The 25,759-nt window shown below is 44.5% G+C and overlaps 2 protein-coding genes across 2 annotated transcripts in view; one reads left to right on the top strand and one right to left on the bottom strand.

Annotated features, from left to right (window-relative positions):
* The window catches only part of LOC117232539 (homeobox protein Nkx-2.4-like), a 31,721-nt gene extending 22,365 nt beyond the window's left edge, over positions 1 to 9,356 (top strand). Inside the window, exon 4 of the mRNA XM_033491962.1 lies at positions 5,634 to 9,356. Within this exon, the coding sequence (XP_033347853.1) occupies positions 5,634 to 5,975 (342 nt within the window). The 3' untranslated portion in view covers positions 5,976 to 9,356. The remainder of the gene's footprint in view (positions 1 to 5,633) is intronic.
* Positions 9,357 to 18,400: 9,044 nt separating this feature from the next.
* The window catches only part of LOC117232454 (5'-3' exoribonuclease 2 homolog), a 30,276-nt gene continuing 22,917 nt past the window's right edge, over positions 18,401 to 25,759 (bottom strand). The window contains exons 16-17 of the mRNA XM_033491800.1: positions 19,887 to 20,107; positions 18,401 to 19,636 (exon numbers count right to left, since the gene is read on the bottom strand). Coding sequence (XP_033347691.1) covers positions 19,559 to 19,636; positions 19,887 to 20,107 — 299 coding nt within the window. The 3' untranslated portion in view covers positions 18,401 to 19,558. The remainder of the gene's footprint in view (positions 19,637 to 19,886; positions 20,108 to 25,759) is intronic.

Genomic DNA, 25,759 nt, shown 5'->3' with positions numbered 1-25,759 from the left:
TGACGCGCCAGATTCCCGAGATATCGTAATTGCAAGTTCAAAACGTGCCCTGTCTCCATCTCGTCGCACGCACTGACGAATACGAATCGTCTCTGCAGCGGCTCCCTCTCCTCCTCTGCAGTAACATTCAAAAGAGATGTCAGAAGACGGCGATCGTGCCGATACACACAGATCCGTCCTGATGAATACATTACAGCCGGGTACGAACGAGTATGCGAGATCACGGATGTCCCGGCATGCATTAGCGGCAAATCGTCCGATTCGAGTTAGCGGGAATCGGCGTGTCGTGTCGTTTCGCTCACGCTGAAAATCATTTTCGTGTCAACATGACGTCGATTATTTGTTCTCCGTCAGTTTTTTGCGCTTCGAAATGAATTTCTTGCACGGTCACGGAACGTGTAACACGCTTCTTGGAAATGTTTTTTAGTCGTTTCTATCCAGCTACTTCGTTAACGTTTCCTTTTTCCCTATTCCCTCTACACCGGCGTGTTTTGTTCGTGCTAAAAATATTTTTTTAAAGAATACCTGTACCGACATGAGCGACACTCCACGCGGAATAGCGTTTCGACGTAAGCGGATTTTCATAGCGCTTTTTTCGGTCATCGTCGACTTTCACCGTTTCATCGAATTTCGATGGCAACGAGCATACACGTCGAGCGATTTTCGTGCAAAACCACTTTCGCGGGTGACGGGGATCAAAGTCATTCTCTGTGTTTCGATCCGTCCTCGATATCGTGTTATTACCGTGTGCGCGCCATATCCAGCTTTGCGACGCGACGGCCATCTGCTCTCATATTGGATCTCAAATTTCGTTCTTTATATATATACTACCTTGGATTTAACATCACCTTTGGATAACTTTTGCTCTTGATTCACACGATCCATCTTTTAGAATATCGTTCTTGTGCGACAGGTAGTTTCCCGAAGAACGTTCGTCACACTCGCAGAGTGTATCAATTTTCTATTTCGATCTTCAAGCGCGTAACAAATAGAGTTATGTATTTAGATCGCGATCGATCTTGTCCCTAAGTAGGGTCGACATAGTCGCCGCCAAGCGGCGGCTCGTAAACACCCATAGAACATTAATGGTGCTGAAAGTTATCCGGTGGCCCGATCTGTAAACCGTCCTTTCCCCTCGATTCGTCCACGCTAGGACGAGCAGCCGCCCCATAATTTACTCGTTAGTTTTTCGTGGTCCCCGTAGACTCTGTTTCCATTCATCTCTGTATCGTATTCCCTATCTTTTTTTCTCGCTTCTTTCTCTACTTCTCCATGACAGCGAACGTACCGTAATCTCTATTTCAATTCAATACCGTGTTTACTATTTCTCCTCGTTCTCCGTACGGCATTTTCATTTTATTATCTCGATCTGCTCGATGGTACGTGTAATTGGGTGGCCAGAATCGCGTGCACACCACGACGCGAAATTGCAACATACGCATTGGGCGTGGCAGTTACAGTATTATTAGCGTGTCGTACAATAGGGATACCTCCCATAGATAGTTTTCTTAATAGAGAAACTAGATCTTTCGCGTAAACAGAGCTTTCTCCCGCCGAGTACGTCCCACGATAGAGCAGCTGCTTTGTTTCGTTAAGCGACCGTCGCTGTTTCCACAGTTTTCACCGTTTCTCGCAATTAATTTCTTCTTGCGAGCCTCTGACGTTATCCCTGTAAAAAAACAAATGCGTTAGGTATCTGCATCTCGGTTACATTCGACAAAGAAGAGGAATACTTGAGATTTCTTACAAAATACATATACCTGTGCCAATAATCGTCCAAATAAGTAGATACCTTCTTACTGTCGTTGTTTTCGGACTATGAGAGTATTCCTTTCAAAAAATTACCATAGGATTTGTTGCAAGTTCGATAGGGTTAGATGGGAAAACTGTAATTTTCAAATTAGTAGAAATTACTCGGGAATATTTGTTAGCGCATAGCAAAATTGTTAACAGCGAATAGAATTAATCATTTACCGGAGTTTAAAACACCGTGCGTCGGAGACGTAGCAGTTACGACGGCAACGTCGTCGTCGACGTTGACGACGAGTTGGCAGCCAGAGCTCCGATTTTTTTCCCCCTTTTTCCCCTTTCTTTCGTTTTATTCCATTTCCTCCCCTCGCGGCGGTAAAAAAATTTCAAGTGGCAGCGCGAGCGAGCGAACACGAGAAAAGGAAAGAGAAAGAAAAAGACGGGGCAGAGAGAGAGAGAGAGAGAGAGAGAGAGAGAGAGAGCGGGTGAGAAGGAGAAGTAGAAAGAAAAAGAGAAAGAGAAAGAGAGAACGAGGGAGGAGAAGGGTGGAGAGGTATCCTGCAGGGAGCGCGGAAACGGGTGCTCGAGGACCGGTCGCCATCTTGCCGTGAGTACAGTCATGCACAACACCTGGACGCGAATCGGGGTTACCAATACTACTACTATTGATATCGATTAACCCTCCCCGGGAGACGCGAGCCGCCGATCTTTCGACCCATCGATTGTAACTCCGTGTTGCAATCGAGATTAAGCCGAACGCCTGCGACATATTCGTGTCTAGAGCGTGGAAATAGCGAATCGTTCGAAAGTAACGGAGTCGCTTTGATCGAATTTTACTCTGTCCGTCTCGACAACCGGCCAGGATACAGCGAAATTGAAATTTTCTCGCTTTAAGATATGATGGAATAAATACAAAATAATTACATCGATTATTCTGTCTTCGACGGAATATACTATTCGAGTCAATGGTACATTCGTACGCGTTCGAACGAATTTGCGAGAGTTTTAAAATATTTCATCGAACCCGATAGAAAACTGTCGTTTGCGTTAACTCTCGATACCATCCTTACGACAGAAGACAGAAATCTCAATTCATCGTTTATACGTCTCGGGAAATGCAGGAATCGCAGGAGGAGAAATCGGTGGCCTGGTTTTCACGCTTTTTTGGGAGGGAGAGGGCGCGAGAGCTGTTTGCCGGGTATCGAGAGATCGCCTAATGTAATTACACTCGTGGTAAAACATCGGTTATTAAATTTAAAAACCACTTCCTCGTTTACGGAACCCATTGAATTCCATTCGTCGCGGAAATGAGAGGTCCCGGCAGAAATCTTTTAATATCTCTTCTCGTTGGTTCTTTGTTCGACCGAGGCTTCTGTAAAGAAACGAGACGTAGACGGCCGTCGCGTCGGGCTGGTCTGTTTCATGGTGGTAGTGGTTTTAGAGGAGGAGGAGGAGGAGAGGAGGAGGAGGAACGAAGGAGGGAAAAAGCTGTGCCACTGGTAGAGCCCAGCTTTTAGTTAATTATATCAGTTTCAACGATGACGAATGTTTTTCCACGAGAGATGCATTCGGGTGAAAGTCAGTGGCGCGCGCGAGCGGCACATTTAGATATTCGATGCGGCTGTATACGGCCTGAACATCGGCCGCCACCGCGTAGACGTTTCAAGTACAATTTATTTTGCGCGTATCTCTGCCCTCGTTCCTTGTCCTCGTGATATATTAAAGGAATTAAACGTCCTGTAGAGTAAAGGGTACCTTTTCAAAAATCTGATCATCGCCGGAGCGGATTCTTCGCCGGCCGTGTCTTTCCTCTTCCTTTCGTCTTCTTCGGACTCGTCTCTTTCTCAATACGTGGAATAAAAGGTTGCGTACGTTTGCTCGATTCGTATGATTGTATTCGCAAATTATGGTTAACGTTTATATGTAAAACGCAAGAGTATAAAATGGAATCCGTAAGACCAATAATACACCTTTCACTCCCTTGAAAGTAGAAATAAAAAATAGAATCTCGGTCGAGTCCTTAACCTAAACGGCAACCGGTGACGACGATCGCTACCGTGCAAGAAATATATATATATATACATATATATATGTATATATGTATTGTGCATACCGTTAAAAGGGGACAGTGTTCCACGAAGGGGGAGAGGGAAATCCACGCGTAATATGTTTCCCGAGAATCCAATCGCGGCCGCGCGATCACGGCAACATTGAGGCTCATTATGCGTGGCGCAGTGGTCGCCGCTCATAAACACGTACTACTCCGTTCCTAAGCACGGCCATTTTCGCCGGAAATCGCTTAACGCGTGTTGAAGTGGCTAAAGTGGCGTGACGCGTGACGCGCGCGCCGACCGTCATGCGTTTAGCGTAATCGTCACTTTGTCAGCGTGAAGTGCACGGCATGCCTGCACTTATGTTCGCGGCCAGCAACGTGCACGTAAGTTCGTGTCGGCCACTCGAATCGAATCGTTGTTACACACTCCACCCCCATTGTTTCCTTTCGCGTAGGTACAGATTTGGTTACCGATCGCAGAAGAATTTATTCTCCAGACATTTCATGGATGAATCCCTAAAATAGTTATGCAATAATAGAGTAAAGATATAGGATATCGTACGTAGTAAATCAAGCGAATATGACGATGGTCATACTCCCATTAAAAATTACACCTTATTACTTTACCTGCAGCTTCTGCGTTCGCTCGTCTTTTCGTTCTTTCAAACTTCATCGGAGCGTTCCACCTTCGGTAATGTGAATATGTACTCGTATTTATAATGTCACAAGAATCTTTTTAACAGGTACTAAGCGATCTTCGTTAAAAGTAACTTCTCTTTTATCTTTACTCGCCGCTTTCGCTGTCTTAAAATATGAAGGACGAAGCACGAGGTACTTCAAGATCTATCTGACATCGACCCTCGACCAAAATCAAGCTTCGTAATAGCTTTATAAAGAATAAAATCTCCGATAACCGAGAAAAGACGTTCGTCTCTGCGATTCTCCGTTCGATTTTCTTAAAAACGATCGAACCAGCGTGAATCCATCGGCCGAAATAGGCGTTATTTCCGAGCGGTCACGATCATATTATTAAAGCGTCGCTGGCGCGCAGATCGAAGAGGAATGTCGTGTACCGAATGTTGATACAGCTGAGTGGTCGTCCCGGCAGGTACTCGGCCGGCTTGCTTCGGCTTCTGTTTGGCATGCCGTGGGGTCCCGCTCGTCGTATTGAATCCCCCCGGACAGTAACGCGGAGAGACGAGGGACAGCAGTTCTCGATGTTGACGCGGCTCGACAGAGCCCTGGCTAGAATCCTGTGGTCCACGGTAGCTGGTACTGTTTATTCGTAATGTGTGTGTGAGAGAGAGAGAGAGAGAAAGAGAGAGTCTCCGGCTGCTAAAGTACGAGTATGCTCGAATGCTGATCACGAGGTATCGCGCGGGTTAAGTACCTGTGCCTACCGAGCCCACGTGTTTGCTTGGAACACAGAAGCCGAGCCACGACGTCGTCCCACGTCTTCTTTACGGTTCGTCGTACGCAGCCTGTGCACCTACGTGTGGATTGAGTTTACATACCGATGGATCGGGTAGACTAGGCTGTCGTTTCTCTTAGACGAACGATGATGTCAGAAATTCCAGGCGAAGTTCGGATTGTTCTCCATTTCTCGATGCAAATAAGAAATTAATTCCACGGCAATAGTTCGAGATTTAAGTCGACGATTTACGCATCCTGCGTCATCGTCGTGCAGGCTATTTTTCAAATATTCTTCGGTCGGATTTCGTATTCCGCTAAAACGTTCACGTCGTGAAACTTGCACCGATACTGGAACTGAAAGCTACTACCGAAATTTAAATATTCCAATCCAAAGAACGACGCTATTTTCATGTTACAGAGCGCTAGTTCGCCGCGACGAGTGGCTGTGCCGGTGCTCGTGAAGGACGGGAAGCCATGCGGAAGCGGTGGCGGAGGCGGAAACGAGGGCAGCCGCGGTGGACCAAGCGCGGCCTTGGCGAGTCCAGCCCCTCACATGACCGCGGCGTCGAGCCCTCACGGTTCCCATCACGCGGCCTCCTCGGTGCCTCATCACTCGGTGGTCGGTGTGAACCACGTGATAACGTCCAGCCAGAGTCTTCAGCATTGCTCGTACCCGAGAACTGGTACCCAGCAGAGCATGCAGCAGCAACAGCAACCGCAGTGCGGTGCGTACCTGCCATTCCAAGGACGGGCTTGGTAGTACATGCCATCCGCGGCGGGGGCTAATCCCTCCGTCGCAGGTCCAGCTGCCTGGTATCCTATGGAAGACAGCCCCTAGAAAGAGTCCTGTGTCGCGTACTCCGATCTGTGTGAGTCGTTTCTAGAACAGCTTACCTGGCCTGGATCATTGGAATCGAACGACGAGACTGATCTAGGGGAGACTGTCTTTCCTTGGTGACGAATACTCATCGCAGACACTGGAAAAAGACTCGGTGAAATTGGTTTATCGAGACGAATACGTCTGCTTGTTAGGAGACGCAGACACGTTTACCGATTTGTCCAACGGACAAAGATGGACTGGTCGTTCGAGAGACATGTAAGACGAGAAAATACTGCGTGAACCGCAGGACGGTTATAATTGGAGTCAGTGATCAACGTGAGTGTCCCTCTCTTGTATAGGGTCTGAAATGTGCGAATCGCTTAAGTATCGGTTGCACGTCTGGATCAATGGAGGCTTTGAAGAAGTTGGATCTCGATGGATCTGAAAAATTTGGAAATACGAATAAGTTTCTTAGATACAAAGTACTTATGTCGGTTTTCTCATTCGTTTTGACAATTATTATAGAGACAACAGTTTTGTTTCCCGTTGAGTTCGAACATCTGTCTTACGGAAACGGTCCTTCCAAATTTGAAGAACATCCAAATTTCGAGGCGTATTCGATTTGATTCCACGTTGCACAAGAAATTTGATACAGAAACGAGCGTGAAACTTGCGAGAACCTTACTTGTTTATCGGGAAATGAAATCTTGACAACGAGTACCGTTGGAAAACGCGTTAGACTACTTGCTATTCCATCATCTACTTGTTCTCACAGGCTAACCACGTATAAGGCAAAGACTAGGAGTAATCAGAATGATAATTCGATGTTGAGGATGTCGGTGCTAATCTGAACTTAACTTCGACCTTTTTTGCAGCGATGAAATCCCTGCGAATAAATAAAAATCTTATTCTACGTTCATCAATTCATATAAAATAATAGCTTTAACTTAAAGAGAATTTCTATTTTAAACGTCAATTGAATTCCAATTACACGAAGGCTAACATCCTTAACAAAATTATTTTCTAAATTAAGAATACCGAGGGTCCCAGAGTCGCTCGAATGGACGAAACAGAGAAATGAATTTTAATACCAGAAAGTTTGTTAACAAATTTGCTTTTATGTACGACCAAAGAGGCAACGTCGGTGGATGTGCGAGCGAAACGTCGAAGCAGATTGCAGAAACGCGGATAATCTGGCCAGTACACTCGAAACGCGTCGATTCCAATTGCGAGAAACCGTACACCGGTTGTGTGCATTGCGTGTGTCATCGGAGACGCACTCTCGCAACACTGTTGCGTTGCAACAACACGTATCTATCATCGAGGAGGATTCGGATTTCCGGTGGATGGGAACTGCTCGATGTGGACCAGTTACGAACGGTCGAACGTTGGCTTGAAATTTTCAATTATTCCGGTTATTTTATTCTAATGGGCCAGAGAGAAAATCACTTTGTGCAAAAATATATCCAAATTAATTTGTGCATCTTCTCGTAAACAAGAAAAGATAAAGTACATTATGTGGCAAATTTTTTGTTACGTAAAGATTTGAAATGGACGGAATAGAAATTTTCAGCAAATTTGGACGCGATTATAAATTAACTTCGAACAATTATAATTCGAGGGAAGGAAGCCAGTGAATCATATTAGGAATCGGTGACTGCTTAACGAGATACTATGAATCTCTGATAGGTCGAGTATCTTCCACGACAAATTATAGAATTGAGCCATTCGATCGACACTGGTTCTAGGATATATTGGTTACCAATAAATCTGGGAACCTAAGAGCAAGGAATCATCCATTTGGAATACGCGACAACGAGCCTGAAAGTTGAAATAAACTTGAAAGCAACAAATAGAAACAAAATTGTATATACATTTGTACAATTTAGCAGGGTTTCTTTCGTATTTTATCAATTACGTATCTATCTTGAATAATTTATAAATGCTCTCTCTCAAATAATTTGATTCATGATCAAAATTAACGATTCGAATCACCTATTGCGCTCGAACGAATCTAAAATTTTCACAAACGTGAAAATCCAAGCTACAGAAACTACAAGTTTTACAGATTTATAAATTTGTTGCCATCGAGTTTCGAATATCCTAAGGAACTTGTCGAAAACCTTACTTCGTCGTACATCCTAATTGCAGAACAAGGAACAATTTATAGCCAGAAAACGACGACAAAGAATACTTATTATCTGAATCTAACGACAAGCCACGAACTCGTTCTCTTACAATCCTTCGCATAAATACATCTAGCCGCGATTTTCTTTGAAATGTGAACCACGATTTCCTGGATTCTATGAGCGAATGACTCAGTGGAACAGAATCTATACGTGGTGAAAAGGATGAGCGGTAAAAGATCGACCAATCGGCTGCCAGTCGGAGGTACATCCGCGAATCACGTAGTGAAATAGTATTCTTTCAATTTTCACGATTCCGAGCGGCAGAGTCGAAAAAGACGGAGGTGAAAGAGCACGAGCATGACTTACATTAGAGTCGTAAGAGTCGAAACAGATTAATCGACCAAGCGCGTGGTTTGTTCAATTGAACGACTCGGATCCAACGTTTCCTTTCTTTCTCTTCGCATGGAAACGATGAAACCGTGTCGCGAGCGTGTTTCAGGCGGATACGTCGAGCTGGAGACACGCGTGTACATAGTTAGAGATGTATATTACGGCGTATTTCTCGCATCCGTCGCGAAATTGTGACGCGGTTTGCTTGTGCAGAAGAGAGAATCGACTTTCCACGGTCGACAACGACGATGAAGACGAAAACAAAACGTGCCGAATGTAAAAAGAAGAGCGAGAGCGAGAGCGAGAGAGAGAGAGAGAGAGAGAGCGAGAGAGAGAGAAAAAAGGCGGCGTGCGCGCTGTGATAACGAGGTCACAGGTGTGAATCCGATGGTGTAAATATAATGTGTGGTATGCTGGTGTTTAGGCGCATACGCGACGAAGACGACGCGAGAAAGAATTATAAAAAGAAGTGGTAGAAGTCGGCTCCGAAGTTGAAAAGCGGTGGATTTCGACGACGACGCCGGTAAGGAACATTCACGTTCTACTGTAAACGATTTAGCAAACTCGAGCATTATCGACATTAATATAACACGCATACACACACACGCACGCACACACACAACCAACGCATACATGTACACACTGATTACACGGTACATACGTACACAGGTACACAAAAGCGTAAAAGTATAACGATTGACGAATAGCGAGTAGCGTGTGACGGTGAAGAAAATTAGAGATTATTACAAAGTTTTGTAAATAACGACAGAGATATTAATAAAACGATACTTATTCAAAGGAACGAGCATGTTACGTGGAATACGCCGAAACGTGCGTCGATCCTATCCTATCCTATCCTATCCTATCTTCTCTGCGTTTCTCTTTCTTTCCTCCCCCCTCCCCCTCTTCTTGTTAACCTCCGAGGGGTTGGACAAAGAATCGAATACATCTGAATGGGGCACGGATTGACACGAGTCCGAAAGCGCCGATCGTCGAGATTCGGCAAGTCATCAGAATGCCGAGGCGGCTGTTTCCTTTGTATTATCCGACTCGGTCTATTTTTTAACATCCCTCGTGCAAATAAGAAGGCACAAACTTAGGGAAAATGTATGAATACAATTCTAAGAATTCGCAGAATTTCTAAAGACGCTTCGTAGCAAATACTTCGTAGTCCGATTCGCCTCTAAGAAACCTATATCATTTTCCATCGTTCATCGACTCATCGCGGTATCCATCGCGCATCGTAGAATTAAGAAACGGGAAAGATATCTATATAATTCTCAGAAACTCGACCAATTACTCCTGCACATGGAGCAATCAACGGCCCGATCAAATCCAACGAACGATCCCGCACTCCTCCTATCCAACGTTCTATCCAAGAGAGAAGAGACTAAGAATGTTTCATTACATCTCCGACGATTTTTGATCGTACCTGTTTCTCATGGTGCGGAACGAACCAGCTTTGCGACTAGTGCCATGGAAACACCCTTGCGCGAGCCAGCGCCGCGTGTTCCTGGCCTCGTAACGTCGTAACCCCCTTAGACTGCGACGGTGTAGCTCTACGATTATTAAGGTAAGCCGATCTCCTCGATAGGTGAAGGTTAATACCCGGTTATACACGTAGAGAGGCGAAGCGACCGCCAGGAGTCGGACGGCTGTTATTGGATATTTGCCGAGGGTCTACAGCCGAGACTTAACCCCACGGGGGTAGGATTCCGGCGATTTATCAAGAGCACCGTGACTAATTGCTCCTGGAAGAGCGGATACAGGTACACGACGTGGCTGGCGTGCGTACGCCCGCGCGCGCGCGCGCGCGCAATTTACCGGGTCAAAAGGGAAAGGTTGCACAGCAGAAAACTGTTTCCGACTTCCGCGGAGGAAGTGAGATTAATGAAAGCCGAGGGGAAACCGGCCGTATTCTTCGCTCTTTTTTTCCTTTCTTGCTCCAACGGTTCGTCGTGATATTATGAAATTTCGCGAATTACTGCCACCACTGACGACGATGACCCTTCAACGATTTTCCGTTTCCATGTATTTCCTAGGTCGTGCGATCTCCCGTGGTGTAATTTGTAGTTCTTCGGAGAGATCTAAAGCGAAGGAGAATATATGTCCTGTTAGTCGCGTAATAATTGCATCGAATGCTTTTGTCGAGACGATTAGATAGGTGTCGTAGAAACGCAAACTAAAACAGTTGCTAAAAATAAAAAAGATCGACAAATTTAAGGAAGACAGCCAGCTTTTTTATTTAAATAGTTCTCATTGGAATCGAGTAATCGCGTCAACAATTATATCACGGCAAAGGAGAGAAAAATGGAAGAAAAAGATAGTAGCACGCGTTCCACGCTCGATGCTGTCATCGCGCGCGTGTCGCCACTTTGTATGTGCATGTATGTATAGGTGCGTGCGTCGCATGACATACGAGAGGTCCTGACGGTGACAGGCCTCTGCTTCTGGTGGTCACTCTTATACACTGGTATCCCATATCGCACCCCACACACCCCTCTCTTTCTCTCACTTCGCCCGCCATTATCATATTTATTAACTGCCGCTCGACGCTTATATCTACACCTATTCGCTGCCATTCCTATATAATATAATCTGTGCCAGTGACAGCAGCACGTGGCTCCAGCCTCCATCCGCTTTCCCTCACCACATTCACCCTCGCCCACTAAACCTCCAATCTCTATCTTCCTCGTTATTATTTCTCTCTTTCCCTCGTCCTTCGACACTAGCGTTCTTATTAGCTGGACCATGGATTTGTTGCCGTAGCTTGATACGATTAGCAGAATCGTCGGCTTTTTAGTCATTTCTGACAACTATCGTGCGATCTATAGAGGTACTTATGTATGTACAACTACGAAGAGACTCGATACGTCTCTGTGATGCCAGTGATAATTCCTCGAAGAGGAATAAAAGTTTCTATCCCATTGTTCGTTAAGTATACGTTATGACAAATCTTATAACTCATACCTAAAGCGATGGAATGAGCATCGAAGCTTCTGGTATTTAGCGCTGTTTCTCGGGGAATGGCACGCGCAAGCTTCGTCTGCGCATTTCCTTCGGTCGATTGTAAATTCATGAAGGAGAAGGAAGTCGAATGCCCCACGTCAGAACCCCGTTCATGAATACCGGGCCGACGAAAACATAAGACGCGAACGCGAAGCAAGGGTGTCCTTAGCCTCGATGCTAATGTCGCCTTCCTCCCTTGATAGCTGCGAAATTCTAATGCATTGCAAAGGGTTGCCGGGCAAGTTCTTGACTAGTCATTCATAGGTTCCAATGGAAGAAAATCTCCCAAAGCCAACTAAAGGAAGCGATACGCCTACAGTTGCTAAAATACAATGCACATTCGGACGTTCATCAGGCTTAAAATTCATCACGATTTTAAATATTCTATTAACGTTTCTATTATCGTTCTATTAACGATACGTAGTATTCGTAACGTGTAATATGTACTTGTACGAAGTTGAATAATAACTTTAATAAGATCCAACGAATCGATTCAGGATTAGCTCTTGGTTACATGTAAGACATTCAAATTTCTCGAATGACGATCGATCGGCAGTAAAACTTTTTCCATCCTTTCGCGTTCCATCCAATTCCGAGTATCAATCAATCGGTCGTTTCTGCAGCGTTTCCCTGGGCGCGTTATTGAATTGGAAATTTCCGGCCAGGGGACAAAGAGTCGATTTCATTTGAAATCATGCCGCGGATCTCATAGACTTCCATTCAAACAGGTAGAAATGCAGATTGCCGGCGACACAAAGCATTCCAGTCGGGATAACCGAACTGGATAACGGGTCCAGATATTGCTACTTGACTCCCTCGCCCTGCAGGTAATTGCTACGCCAGAATGCCTTTGCCATCCGTGCCGTCAGGGAATTTGCGATATTCCCTCGTTCACCGTATGTAAGATGTATCTATGTGCAGCCGATCGCGCCACCTGAAATGGATATTTCCTCGATGCATTATTAAATCCTGATATCGATCGAAAGGACGACGCAAGGCTCGACGATATCATACCATATCGTGGATAAACTTTCCCATCGCGATAACTAAATAGCGCAGCTATAGCGGAAGCTAAACATTGTAAACACGAGCGAAGCTTCCTCCGGTTTCTTCCATAGTCTGCCGTTTCTTCTATCGCCCAACTCAAAAGATTCGTCAAATACTTTTTCAATAAGAGAATTCGATCGCGCTTTTGCTAAGCACGTATTTCCATGGATTCGTAGCGAACAAATATGTAAGTAACTTATGCGATTTCCACTTGCAGAGAATAATCCTCGGTAAAGAATGAATAAACTCGATGAAAACATGGCGCATGAACTAGTTAACAGCTGTGAAGAAGTCGGGTACGCACAAAGAGGAAAAAGAGACTATCTACGATTTTAGCTTCGATTATTCGTAACGTTTCGATATTTTGCGTTTGACACGGTGTCATAGCGTGGAATAAGGCTCACCGAGGTGGCTAGTAAAAAACATCGTAAGGCAAGGAGTTGAGAAACACCTGACGATGGTCGAGTGAAAGTATCGTTGTCGCTCGGTGCACTCGCGAGATTTGTTCTTCGTTGAAGCGCACTCTGTCGAGAGAGAAGACAGAAAATAAATGAAGAAAAAGACGAAAGACGTGGTTTTGTTCGATTCTCGACATCGCAGTGTTCAATGTCGCGGCATAAGAAATCGTTTAGCCGGCGATCGACCGAAGAAAACTCGGCAAAGCCTACTGTCTGTGACCCGTGTCCGAACGTGGGACGTCACGGTGTTACTCACACGACCCAGAAACCAACCACTTACGTGTATATATACGGCGGAGAACGCGTGTACGTTCGTGGCCGAGAGCAAAAATCGCGCGTTGGCAACGGTGGGGAAACGACTCCGCCTCTGGTACACCCTACCGCTTTGTGAACACGCCCCGTGGATACGCCCCTGGAGAAAAGCCGGTTGCGTGGGCGAGCTTGACCTCCAGAAGTAAATCGCTCGAAGACGATAGAAAATGTTTATCCGTGACAACCAGCTTTCTACCTACTGACCGAGACTTTCTTTTTCGCGCTCTTTTCTCTCTCTCGGTCCCTTAAACTTAAACTTACACATCGGCAAAAAGCTACGTTATCGATCATTGGTCAATCTTCGTTACAGTCGTCTGGATTGTTCATTACGTCGATAAGATTATTCATCACGCGTACTTGTCGAGGAATTATCAGAAATATCAATGAATGGAAAACTTACAAATTTTGTCGTATGATCTTCCTTTCACCGTAGATGTCGTTGATCGGGAAGGTTGATCCTGTTGTTCGCTGCATTTATTCTATTGATCGTGCGAACATTAACTCCGTCGTGACAATATGATATAGATATGCATGTACAATTTCATTAACGGAAGTTGTAGTACAGCTACTGGGTATACTTGGTCCGTTATTAATTTTCGATTCTCGCTCGTAAAGAACAAGGCTCGCGCGGACTTGGCTCCCCGGACATACTCAACCAACGCCCGAAAAAACAGTTGCTGCGACACAAAAGCTTGACACGACGTGTGTATAACGAGCACTTAAGCACTCAACAACAACGGTCGAACTCGAAAATGTCATAAGATGGCATTGTACGGGGAGACCACTCGTCGACCCGTTGGCGCGTACACGATGGTATATTGTTTATCGAGCAGAAGGTAGCACACGGGGTGCACGGGCAGCGCTTTTGTAAAAATTAAGCCCGCGCGCACTTTCGGTAGCCGTGACAGATACGCATATGCCTATCGGCTATTCGGTGAACTCTCAAGAGGTTATGTTCGAACGACGAAGGAAAATCGCGAGATCGGAGGTTCCCACACACGGCGAGGCCACCAGGGGCGAACCGTGCTAGCTGCGACTCAACGTTCTGCGCCCCACGACAGGGTGACGATATACCGGTGGCATTTGTCGCTCCTTTTTCCATACGAACGTATCGTTATTTCCGCGAGACTGGACAACCGAAGTCAAGGAGTCGACGTGACGCGAGTAGGGGGTCTGTTTCGCATGGGGGGTCAACCACGGAATCGCTAGCGCTTTGCAGGTGGACCCCTTGTCGGTAACTGGTACGGGACATTATCGACAGGCGGGTGCCCCGCGCGGGAAACCTCGCGGGGGGTCGCATCTCGTCACCTTCCTCCCTTTTCCTGTCCGACTGCTCACTCTACTACAGAATCCCTTCGTCTTACGTTCAAACGTTTCTTAACCGTTGGATGTTCGTGTTCGTAATTACCAAAGACTACGTAATCGACGCTTTTTGCAATGTAAGATACCCAAATCTATATTTTCCTATAAGTCACTAGATTTGTATCTTATTGATCAAATTATTCCTAGATCAATTAAGCTTTCTTCGCAAAGAATAAAGATAGAATTTAAACGAACTCTCGAATACTAATGGCTGAACTCCGTCGAAGCAACGATGATATTTTTATCAACGTGTACCAAGTGAGATTACAATTTCGTTTAGACACGAATTCACGAAGGATGTGTACGCGGACACAGGGCTAAAATCACGCCGAGGGATCCGGGCCTCGAGGTAGGGTAGCGATCGAGCACTTGAGCACGAGCTGAGAAGAAATGCGGGGAGAACAATGGACTAGAGGTAACCAGGAGCCGGTGCTGCGTCATCCCGGTGTCTGAGCCCGTCTCCACCGACGCGGTAACGAGGTGCACGTCAAGCAAAGAGCTCACCTTCCTGCGATCCGTCACGAAAACCGACCACCCACGGTTCCTTCCAAGCGAGATCGTGTTACCTCGCGCAATTCTCATCGTCGACGAATTTCAAGATAATCTACGCCCCGCGACTAGTGGGCGTTAATTAAAGATAAATCTCGCATCATCGATCGAACGACATCTCGAGACTCGACTATCGCAATAGGTACATCGATATTCTCTTATTTCCTGCGTCAAATCAGAGATGGCTCTTTGACGTGCATCCACATGAAGTACATATCCCATGGATAAGAAGAAAATCGGTAGGTTAATGCACGATCTTTAATCCTTCTCGATTAACTTCCGTTCGTTCGTAGACGAGAGACTCCAGAGCATACACAAAAATTTATTCGCAGCTGCTTGATCTTTCCGCGTGGTTTCGCGCCGCACAAGCGACCGTACACACTCGGCCAATGCGTACTTATCAAATGCAGGCGGCATAGTTGGTACGAAACGAGAAGGAGAACGATACATATATAGGTGCACGATACGTGCAAACGGGAAAAGGACAGGGTAGGGCAAATCACGCGAAACCAAGCGAGATGAGAGAGAAGAACGAAACGGGAAAGAGAGTGGCGTATACTTGGCTACTTGGCATTTACATCCGCCATCCATTTTGCACGCCGGTACTTCAGTCCCTATTCTTTACCTTTAGGTGCCTGCACCCATGTACGAATATACAGAAATGCGCGCGCGCTCGATTGCACGTACACATCGACAGAGCGTCCAACGTATGTCACGTACATTAACACGGATTGCTGCGTTTTTATGTTGCCCGAGAGCAATGCGTGGCGTACACCGTGGCGGGAGAGTGCGTAAGAGAATGCTGGCTACCAGGGGAAAGAAAGGAGGAAGAATCGAGAGGAGAAGAAGCATAGAGAAGAAAAAGGGAAAGAAAAAAACCGAGGAAGGGAGAGAGAACGAAGGGAGAAGAGAACTCGGATGTGCCGTGAAGCAGAGTCGTGTGAGGCGAGGGCGCACCTGGACCTTCTTCTCCATGGGCGTACAAGGGCTCTCACTGCCTTCCACTCCACGATTCAACCACCCAACGGACTGCCTCCAGTTATGTGCACCAAAGTTTCTTCTTTCTTTGTTTTCGCCCTTTTCTTTCTCTCTTTCGCCTGGATCCTTTCTCTCTGTCTCTTTTCCTCCTTCATTTTTTGTCGTTGTTTTTATGTTTTCTCTTTTTCTCAGCCGCATAGATCGCACGAGTGCATTGGAATCTACGCCCGCCGACACAAACGCGTTTTACATCGGCTTTACCAGAGAGAACGACGCTTGGTATTTTGTAAAAACATTGTACTTCTCCGGTGTTACATAAAAAAACGAGAGAGAGAGAGAGAGAGAGAGAATGGAAAATGGTTTGGAAGAAACGATACATTTTGGAGAATCCCCGAGACGAATTCGGAGATCGCAGAAAAGGATATTAAATTTTGAACGATTGGCTAATATTCAAATTTCGTTTTTCGCCGACTTTTGTGTTTTTCTACTTTATGAGAATATGCCTTGGAATTTCAAGTCCGTGTAAAAAACAAAGAATTGGTAAAGCGAGCATCTTAAGTAAAACGCCGAGGATATGCTTAAATTAAATTATGCTTTTCTTTGGGATTGGCACGGCATCGAAAGAAAGGCGGCACGAGTGTTGTCCGAGCGAATCCGAATCGAGGTAGTAGGAAATACTTGGAGACTCGTATATTCGTATGGAAAGTGTAGAGTGAACGCATTACATGCAAGCGACGACTCGTACTCGATGAAGATGTAAGGGCCGCATTGTGTCCTGCACCGTCGAGAGAACTCGAGAATTGTGCCCTCGCCTCACATATGCGATGTGTACATATGCGGAGAGAGGAAGAGAGAGAAACCGGGAACCGCAACTACTAACGTAGGGTAGATCTCGCCGCGGATAGTGCTTTATTTCATCAAAGGGACAACAAGGAAGCCGAGATAACGCCGCATGCTTCACAGAAAGGAGTACTTCGGAATGGAGGAGTATGCGCGGCACGCACGACGTGGCTCGATCATCCATAATCGTGTGCAGACGCAATAACCGAGCTTGCGATACATCCTCCGCAAAATTCCTCAAAGAGGAACGCTATATTCTGTGGAGGAACATGATCGATGCAAGTGATTTTTGTAGGTTTGACAGAAACTAGAATTCTTGCTGAAAGAATAATTGAACTTGCTATTGAAAATAGTCTCTACTCGCAAAGTTCTAATTAGACGTTAAGAAAGGTAAGTTAGGAATAGTTATTGCTAGTAAAGTCTGCATAGAAAGTTATAACTATGTCGGATAGGGGAGTGGATGAAGGAATTATAGGAGCAATGAAACAATGTGAGAAGCTGGGGCCGAAAGGGTTGTTTACTCTTACTCATGCGGGTTATCGGAAGTGTCGGCTTGGATCGCTGAACGATCGGAGGATTTTATGCGGGCACTGCAAATTAAATAGTCTATGCAGAACACAATACTCTGCCCATTGTAATGTTTATGGCAAGTTCTCCGATATATGCACGTCGTACAAATATTTTCTTAGAACTGTCACGTTTATTTTAAAGCGACTATTTACCACCAAAAAGGTTAAGATAAAACTTTGTCTTTCTTATATTATATTATAAATAGACATAGGCGTTACCTTTAACATCTTGGCATCAGCCAAGATCATATTGATTTGTAAAATTTGCCTGACTAAAGAGATCGACCGTCTCCGGTTCCGATGAAACGGTTCTACAACATGGGTTCCAGATTTCAGGGTGACGATAGAGAGCCAGTGAGAGTGAGAGAGAAAGGTGGAGAGAACAAGAACGTTGCTCGCTATTGTTTTCTCGAGTGGCGCTCGCTGGTTCAATGCTCGCCCGCTCTGGTAGACCGGTACCAGATGTACCCGGACCGCCTGGTTTCAACCGTGATATCACATCACCCCATTCGTCACGATTACGCCTTTCAGCATGCCAAAATGTTTTTCATTTTTCGCATCAAAACCAACATCTTACAAGTCTTCTAATGGTAATAACTGAATTTTTCGTTTTAGAAAGGACTGGTCGAAAGGATTTCTGGACATGCAGTCGTATCGGGAAATTCAACAAAGAAGATATTTAGCCAACACTAAATCATATATATATATTTTTTCTTCAAGTAAATACAATATAAAAGTCACCACATGTGATGTGCATGATATCATAATGAAAAGGTTTTACGTAGTTTCTTCGCTTAGTTGTATACCAACGATATGTACGAACGACGGGTATGCGGTGCAATCTGTGCAAGCTGTGGTGTAAAGAAAAAGAAGAAATCTATCAAATAGATACAATACAATTTTTCAAAACAGAGTTATTCGTCACAATACTATCCCGTGTAAAAATATTTCTCAATTTCTTCGATATTATTATTATCTCTTTGTTTGTCAAAATAGTCTCGGTATTTTGGTTAGGACGAGATCTAAAGAAAATGAACGAACAGTTTCAGCTGTTTCATCAAATATTTTGTATTATAATCAATGATTACATATAAATACTACTGTGATTCAAAAAATATGTAATTCGGTCCTTGTACCGACAACGATGAACAATCTCTATCGAAATTTACGTTAAAATCCTTGTTCATTCATTCACCGGCGTATCTGAATGATCTTTTTCGCAACAAAAAAGGACTAAATTGCGCTGATTATCAGCATTCGCACGAACTGTGTTTCGACATAACATGATTACTCGAGTTTTGATTGTACAATGAAATTTCTCTTAACAAATTGTGCTCGCTTACAGATTGCTCCTTCTACTTCTAATAAAAGTTACGCAGTCGAAGCGCAATCTTTAGCGATTATTTAATTTATTAGACATTTCTTTTTTTCTTTTCTTCGTGTGTTTACGCTGGAGTTCGCGTGAAATTACAGTTGACACGTTTTTACGTCTCTAAGTCGTAAATAATAATCGTCATCACAGATTATATTATGCGTTCACTATATACCTTGCAATTAAAAAGAAATTATATTAATCGTATAAATGCTATGTAGGTGACAATACCCTGCGTTAATCGCAACTTCCGTAAATTTTTGTATAGAAACGAATTCTGGAATGAAGTCAACGTATTACATATTCATTATATCATTATATATACCTAAATTTATGGATATCTGGTAAAGAAGGAGCAACGCAATAGCATGTCCACGATGAAATAAATTCCTGGCTTTAAGCATATCTCCACGATTCTAAATGATTACAACGAAACGTGAATTTCTTATAAACCTAAATTAGAAATCTGTGATGACGTTAATCGATCGTAAGCGAACAAAGTAAAAGTTTACGTCGATCGTCCCCACCCTCCTCCCCTGTTTGCCCCACTTCCTCCACTATTCCCTTGGTAGTTAGAAGAATAATTCTAGAACATCATAAAAAAGCGTGATTAGTCGTTGATCGTACCTCTGCATCATCCTGTTAAATGATGGGCGTATTCTTCAATCTCTGCTACTTAGTTTCTTACGAACCTTTTAATCGAAATGAAATTCATTTAATTCGAATATTTATGAAGAAAGATCCATTTTCGAACAACGAAATGTTTCTAGATTCATTAATCGATCGCTCCATCGTTTTCAGGGATAACCATTAACATTGAAATATTAAAATCTTACCCGTTGCTGATTGTACTGCGACCCGTAACTGTTGTACTGTGGATTGTGGTAATTGTTTCGCCCGTACTGTTGGCCGCTGTAATTATTTCTTTGCTGGTACTCCGAATACTGTTGATAATTATGGGGCGTGCCGTAACCCCTCGCCCATGGACCAGGCATCATTGGAAACTGGCTGGATCCTGCACTCTCGTATCTTCCTTGATAGTCTGTACTCCGGTAACCTGAACAGTGAATCAAATAACAAGTAGTTAGTTTTGGAATATAATAGACAGTGAATTAAAAGCCAGACACTCCTCGTTCCAGGTCGAAACGTACAGAATTTCTACAAAATGGACATCGAACAACTTCAAAACTACTGATTGCTCCAGTCGATGAACCTGTGCGTCAACAGGAAAGCGTAACCATACAAATAAATCCGTATCGAGCATCTTCGTCTATCGTCGACACGGAAAACAAAAGAGGAAACGTACGCTGCTGACAGAGGCACGATAGTCGCGTAGGTGAAAGGGTCCGGAGCGTGGCGGCGCGTGTCCCATGTTCCCTCGAATAATATGTAAACGCGCGTGCATAGCCACGGCCAACACGGAAGGCAAGAACAGAACGGCGAGGGCTAAGTATTCGTCAGCATCACGAAACGTCATAATGGAGGCTCGATGCTAATAACGGATTTTCGAAAGGGCAATGCGCTCGGTGTAGGCGCGTGCCTCGCCCCGGCGAGTGCATCAGCGTACAGGAAAATCAGGCACGCACGCTGCATCGTATACCAGAGTGAATGAGTACCAGCGCGAGTGAAGAAAAAGAGAAGGAAGGATAGGCCCCGGTTATACACGAATCGTGTCGTTTCAACCGCCTGTTCACGGCAGCGAGCCGTCGAATCCTCGCGCTGTTGCACGCCCACGTAAACACGACTGCCACGGAGAGACAGAAAAAATTGAAGGTATACGATATAACGACGACGCTGACAAAAGAACAAAACGGTTACGAGCGACCCCCCGCCCCCTCTTTTCTAACTACTCGCCCGGCCCCATCTTTGACTCCCGTTGAATATTTATAACTCGGTTTCGAATCGCGATATCATGCTTTTTACGGTAGTCAAGGGGGAGTACGAAATAAGAGCGGTGCCGCGAGAGCATTGAAAAAAGAAGCGAGAGAGAGAGAGAGAGAAAGAGAGAAGGGGGGACCAACGGCCCGTTTTGTTTGATGTATCGTGATGAGTGGAAATCAATTTTAATTGAATTGATTATAAGCTACCCACGGAGGAGTTGTGCAGCCGTCGATGAAACATGGTTGACTGTGTGCCCCCCATGGTCGATGGGTCGCATCGTGCAAGTATCATTTGAGCGTTCCGCGACTTGGCAGACTCACGTAACCTTCCGGTAATGAAGTTCCAGGATTTCGTATTCATGTATTCCACGTGCGAGCGTCGCTCGTTGTCTGCTATGAATGTATTTAACCAAGGGACCATCGATCCACTTATTCTGCTTAAAGACTGTTTCTCGGAACTGTCCACGATTAAACCGTTCAACTGGAAAGCACTACCCTCCGTAAGACTCTCGCGCAACTTGTTATTTAGTGTATCGATCTTTAGATAAAACTTAAAATTTGTGTATCTCGTAATGTATGATCCTCGATCTCCGTTTGAACGTATCGTCTCGGCCGCTGTTAAATAACGAACGATACAAATATAGTTCAGACGTGACGACTACTTGGGAATGTGCGATTATTTCAACTCTATTATTTGGGACGACGCACTATCGAATCTTGACCCTAATGATGCGGTTTCTTTCTTATATACGTAGCCACTTGTATTATGTCATATATATTGGCAAAAGGAATATATAAAATGAATCTTATTAAAGTCATTCATCGGAAGAAGAAAAGCTCATCGTATTCGTAAACGTACAAATCGGTATAAAGATTATCTTGTTTGTTCCGTATACTTCGTATCGAAGATTATTACTAGAGCTATTATTACTGGAGCTTTGTCGATAATTAACGGCAATCTCTTGGAATCGTTAGCGATATGTTTCCGGATAATGATTCTATCGTTAGAGTCAGCGATATCCGATAAATTGTCATATTTCGCACTGGTCTATGCTTCTCCGCTTGTAGTCCGTTCACACTTTTCCTTTAATCGTTGCATACACCTATCCAACTTTGGTATCGGTATTGAGGATATTCTTACTATTTGTAATTCTAAAATATCGGAAGGTGCTGGCGGTATCGTCTCAATTTTGCTCAAGCGTTGCAGCTTTATGCTTTCTCGCGTGATATGGTTAATCTTCGATTGTTCTTTTCCCGATGCATGGAAAACTTTCTTAACGCAATATGAATTTGGTAATTTCGTGCATTGGTGCGTGGTCGACGGCGTGTCATTGAGTTATGATAAGTGTTTTCTCATGAGATCTTCGCGGAATCGTTTGGATACGCGATTTCGGTGACCTTATCACGCTCCTCGTTTACTTCGTCTCTCGCATTCAGGGATTCTGTTAGGAGGGTATGAAGGCCACGGTTTTCTTAGACGATGCACCGCGAAATTTACATACTCTAACACCTTTGGGCTGCTGTATCGCGCATTGGTCGGACATCGCGTTTCCTTAAGTTTGCGGCATGCAGGGTAGAAGATGGTAATCGCTGATCATAGCAATTACCATATTAAATATTATCAGGAATAGGCTTAACTTTGTTGTTGTCCGCAGCCCATTAAGACCCTCGTGACCCTTTTCTGGTACAGAGATACGTTTCAACTTGTTTATCTGTGATCCTATTAACCGGATGTGCGAAGCCGCGATTTTTTTCAGTAATGATTTGAACATGTCCACTATTTATCTATTTTTTTCTTTTTTCTATCTATTTTTCCAAACTGCAGAATTAATTATTCATTATATACTTTCAGTTTGTATTCTAGCCGGAGTACTTTCCTGTACGATAAATAAATAAGTAAATAAATAATTTTAGCTAAAGAATATATGTTAATTCTATTATAATATGTTACAGAATAAATTATCCTTGGAGCTCTGTCCGCTAGACAATCACTCGAGTGACCTTTCCCGTGAGTAATAGCTATTCTCTGATCAATGTCAACTACTTCGTATAATGTAAACGAACACGCTTCGACAAAAAGATTCGCCAACCTCTCATCGTTTTAAGAAATTATCATCGAGATGCTCAAACCCTGCAACAAAGGTCACCCTTCTCCCCATAGTCTCAGGACCCGATCCAGTCTGGAGAGACTATCAGTGACGCATGATAATCGTATAGTTTGGTTCAATCGAGCTCGTAATAGGAGGCGGCAAATACCGTCAATATTATCGAGGGTTGAACGGCATGGTCCCGTAGATTTCTAGCCTAACAGTTACAGAGTCCCTACACTGTGTCTATTTCCAGCAGCTCGACGACCGCTTTCTCTCGCTCTCTGCGGCAACAATAACATCCCCTGTGGATTCCAGCCCCGGGAACGTGGTTCGATGGGCCCCCACGGTAATCCTCACCCTCGCCGAAAAAAGAGCCAAGGGGGAGGAGGGTTTAACAGTTTACACGTCGGATCATCCCTCGTTATTGTTGCGTTTATGATAATAGCAGCCGACTAGCACGCATGCAGCCCCGGCTAACCGCTTCAACCCTATCCCGAGGGTCGCGATCGTTGCCACGCTCAGGTATTTAATTAGACGGCTCTATGCTGAATTTCGCCACGGGTATTAATTTCTCTGTTTCCATAGGAGCCACGTTCGCTTCTTCGATTCATGCGCCAAGATTCTTTCTTCGAATCGCGTAAATATAACGACGCTGGAATTCCAGTTTTTTCGATAGACGATAGATCCAAGTAACTGGATCGCTCTTGGATTTACGAGACGAAACCTCTAATTCGTACGATCTAACTTTGGCGATCGTACACGGACACAGATTGGACGTTACTTGCAAGAAAGAAATCATTTTGCAAGAGACTGTGATACCGGAGTGATTCGATAAATCTTTTGTTATTAACAGTCAATGTTTCTCCATGATACCTCGAATATTATCGTGTTTCAGATAAAGCGTTAAAAATATACAAGATGGTAGACATCGTCTATATTGAGATCACCAAACAATATCATCCGAATCTCTGCAATGTTTCATCGCCGACACCGTTCTTCGTGCCAGAAACAACGGGAGAATCCATGTATGGCTGGTGATTTAATTGGGAAGTCGTGGTCGCCGAGGAAAAAATGATTTTCCGATGTTAAAATGGCGGACAATTAATTACAAAATGAAGGCTCCGCCTGCTCGACGCGAACCCCGCGAAATTGTATTGGGAAGCAGACGGGAAAGCGACAGGGCGAGGGGGAGGAGGAAGAAGGGAGAGAAAGAGAGGGAGATACGTTCATACGTAGATAGTATATGCACTGTGTGTTGCCTATCCGCCATGGGTATTGGATTGGATTGGATCGCCGCGTCAGCAATACAAACACTCGAAGCCTCGATGTGGGTCGGCCTCTCCCGTTCCTGTTTCAAACTGAAATTACACTTTCCCGACCGACCCCGTCGTTCCCCGGAACCCCCCTCGACTATCCAGCCCCATAATTTCCCTTCTCGTTGTCGTTTTTCGTTCGTCGTATCGACAGCGTCGAAGATTTTGCCAAAGTTTTCCGCTAAAACCGAATCTATCGTTCACAGTTCCCATAGAAACGCAAGTGGAACTTTCAACCGAAAGCCAACCGTTGCCTACAATTTTACGCTCTAACACTCCGAACTATAATCTTCCTTGCGACAAAGAGATCCGGGATAGAGCATTAAATATTTGATCTCTCGTGCAACGACAAGATTCGAAGTAAAATTCTGGAACTCTGATCCAACTAGTAACGAAAATGCTGGATAATTGTTTGGCGAAATTTCGTATTCCGCTCTTTCACTGTCTTCGACAAGTTCGATAGAGCGTATATATAGTTTGAATATCGCGATTTTGCGCATCGTGAAAGATATCGACGGTATCTTGATTGCAGGTGACGCGGCGTGTAAACCGGAGAGATGATTTTCGCAGGCGACGAATCAGAGGCGACCGGTTACCCGGCGTTTCCGTTCGAAGAATTAGAAATTAAAGGCGTGCCAGTGAATTCGAGGCGCGTATAAATTTTCTCTGCGGCGGATGAAAGTGAAAAAGACTTGTACGGCCGCGGCACGGAAATCGAAACCCTTTAGCCTCCGCTTTCCTCTAGAGGCGAGACCAACCGACTAACTCGAATGAAAAGGCACCAGTGCTGGTAAGAGACACTTCGTACACGCTCCTGCTGGCGTGTATCGGAGCACGAAAAAAAAAAGAAAAAGAAAAAGAGAAAGAAAAAGAGAAAGAAAAAAAGATAGAGAAAGAGCGAGAAGACGGACGAAGAGGAAGCAGAAGACGCTTATTTAGCTTTAGCTTACCTTCTACTTACACGTGCTATACAATGTTTACCTACACCCACCTAACCCAACTGCTTGAGAGGAATAATGTTTGCGTAAGAAGAACGGATAGCGATTTCGATATTTAAAAAGAAAAAGGGGAAACGGGACGGTCAAGGTTGGCGTATTGGCAACTTTCGAATCGGCATAGATCTCGAAAGCGTATGATACATAGAATTCGGAATGGAAGAAAGTTACCGAATAGTAAGTGAAACCTAAAATACCTTGTATTACCAATACCAAGGCAAGTATCAAATGGTAAACTACAAGAATCTTTTTTCGAATTGAAGGCTCGAGTGCAACGTCGAGAGATTGACAGCTCAGTCTACAGCGGGCCAAATTTAACAGGGATAATAGCAAGTTATATCTCCTCTAATTAACAACGTATCCAACAATCAGCTCCATCAGAATCTCTAACGAGCACCGAGAACTCGCGTCTCCGCGTAACATCATCTCCG

Source organism: Bombus vosnesenskii, unplaced genomic scaffold, assembly GCF_011952255.1.
Source record: "Bombus vosnesenskii isolate JDL3184/JDL3185 unplaced genomic scaffold, Bvos_JDL3184-5_v1.1 scf7180000013289, whole genome shotgun sequence".
In the NCBI taxonomy this organism is placed as follows: domain Eukaryota; kingdom Metazoa; phylum Arthropoda; class Insecta; order Hymenoptera; family Apidae; genus Bombus; species Bombus vosnesenskii.
The sequence above is the reverse complement of the archived record's forward strand: the minus strand, read 5'-3'. Positions and strand labels throughout refer to the sequence as shown.